This window comes from Athene cunicularia (assembly GCF_003259725.1).
Source record: "Athene cunicularia isolate RWA chromosome 4 unlocalized genomic scaffold, athCun1 chr4_part2, whole genome shotgun sequence".
NCBI lineage: Eukaryota > Metazoa > Chordata > Aves > Strigiformes > Strigidae > Athene > Athene cunicularia.
Genome location: NW_020799099.1, coordinates 36,972,159 through 36,974,424, shown reverse-complemented (window position 1 = coordinate 36,974,424; position 2,266 = coordinate 36,972,159). Strand labels below are relative to the sequence as shown.

The following is a 2,266-nucleotide window of genomic DNA, read 5'->3' as shown; positions in this document are numbered from 1 at the left end:
GAAAGTAGCTCCACCTAGAAAAGGTATAAAAATACAGGTATGCGCTCACCTCCTAAATGACTACATAATTATAACATTGGTTTTCCCCATCTTCCTCCTTTCCCTTCCTAGTCGATGCTATTGTTATCTGCTGTGTAGCTGGTAAAATGACTCAGATGATAGAATCATGCTGGAGATTATATATACATGGAACACTGAGGCCAGAGAATGCAAATTCCTCTGGGCAAACAATCTAGGGTGGGGTTTTTTTGTATTTATTCTGCCAACACTATGCATACCGTCTTATAAAAGTTTTATATTTTTAACTACTGCTTTCAGCTGAACCTCAAAACAAGCCATGCTTTAGTTCAAGGCTTGAACTTGCTGTTGAAAAGAAAATCAACACAGCAATTTTCTTTATCATGAGTAACTACATCTACCTATGGCTTTGAGTATATAATAAGAAGCTTAACAGAATCTCAAGCAACTGGAGTTTTCCACTGCAGTTTTGTCCTCATTTGCTCTAGTAATCATTCAAGCTTAGCAGCATTTGTTAAATACAGGTACAGGTCAACTGTATTTCAATGAAGTTCAAAGAAATGGGTGCAGCTAACTGAGCCATATCAGAAAAAAACAAAAACAAAAACAAAAACAAAACCCAAAAAAACAACACAACAGAAAATAGTGGCTTGATGATGCCCGTCTTGATAGTATTTTGCTTCTCAGCTGATGCAATACCAGGCTTCTATGGAGTAAATCACCTTTCTGAACATTCTAGTTAGTTGATAAATAATTTGCCTTACTGAAAAATATTTTGTCAAATAATATCTTCTGTGAGGTAAGTTAAATACAGATGTCATCTCATCTGCAAGATGACAGATAAAAGAAATAAGTATTTTTGATTGATCACCTTGTGTAAAATAATTTTCATTGGTTAATGACATAATCTGAGGCACTACAATAAGCATTAAGTTCAATATTGTCAGATTTGCCACTAGTTAATAGATTAAAAATAATCAGACATGAGACAAGCTTATAGGAATCAGGCCCTGTGTACGTTGGTTAGAGTAAAGCCATTCATACAGAAATGTTTTGAAATGACCAGGACCTTGGCTGGTCTGATCTGGACACTGTAAAAAGGCCTGGTTGCTAGAAAATGTTGATAGTTTAGCTGTGGGGAAAAAAAAAAAAAAAAAAAAAAGCTGTCTTACATTTATTTCAATGCAGACTTGAATCAGCTATAAACACAAGTCATTAAAACAGGCTGAGATTTTTTTTTCCTAATAAATATTATGATAGACTCCAGAGAAGATGGAATAATAGCAATGCACTGCACCAGTCTAACTGCTTCACACTGAACAGCCTCTTGCTGCTGGAGTGGTCTCCCTGAAATCTGTATGAATGTCTGGGGGCAAGGGAAAGGAGGCAGAAGCTGGCCTTAAGAAACCCCTGTAGGATGCATCCACAACCCAGAACAGAATTAGAGTGGTGCATCCACTGCAATTCTTACTTGGGAAGATTCCCAGCACCTTCTGGAGAGGCTCCATCACATCTGATCACTAGTGCCGTGCAGAGCACGTAATGAAGTGCTACTTTATCTTCATTTATTAAAACAGCTGTCTGAGGTCATAAATACAACCAGTTGTTTTTATCACCAGGAGTCTTCCCATAAGCATGAGGATGATGATTAACATCGTATCTCCAGTTCTGCTTACATTTGCAACCTTGCGGCAGATGCTTGGCACCAGCGTTGTTCAGAAGCCATCAGAAAATGTCTTGATTGCTGGTGACCCCTGCAAGAACTTTGGTGGCTGCGACATTGATCTGACCCAAGGAGTGCTCCTCAGGCAAGCACGAAGGCAGGCTTTTTTTATTGATTAGCCAAATGGTCTAGCCTTCCTGTTTTGTCTCCTCATTGGCAATTAAGAGAGAAATCCATTGAGGGAGTGGTGGCAGTGAACCTCTCCCTCTGACACAAATAACCTTAATCAGACCTCTTAGTTAATTTCTGAAATTGTTCTGTATCGACCTCTGTTTGAAGCAGGATTTTCATCCTACGGTCCTATCAGTAAAACATACACATCTTCCTGTTAGCAAAGCAGGCTTTTTCTAATGGTGACATCTTTTACTTCTTATTTACAATCCTAATCACATCATTGATTCCAGTAATCTTTCCTGCACTAAGAGCCGTTATTAATTCTCTCAAAGGAGAACATGGGTGCGTTTTGGTGGGGTCTTTTTTTAAACCTAGATAATTAAAATTAAATCAAGTAGTGACAATCTGGGG

The 2,266-nt window shown here is 38.3% G+C and overlaps 1 protein-coding gene across 1 annotated transcript in view; it reads left to right on the top strand.

Annotated features, from left to right (window-relative positions):
• Positions 1-1,653: 1,653 nt before the first annotated feature.
• The window catches only part of PCDH10 (protocadherin 10), a 34,078-nt gene continuing 33,465 nt past the window's right edge, over positions 1,654-2,266 (top strand). Inside the window, exon 1 of the mRNA XM_026847975.1 lies at positions 1,654-1,842. Within this exon, the coding sequence (XP_026703776.1) occupies positions 1,654-1,842 (189 nt within the window). The remainder of the gene's footprint in view (positions 1,843-2,266) is intronic.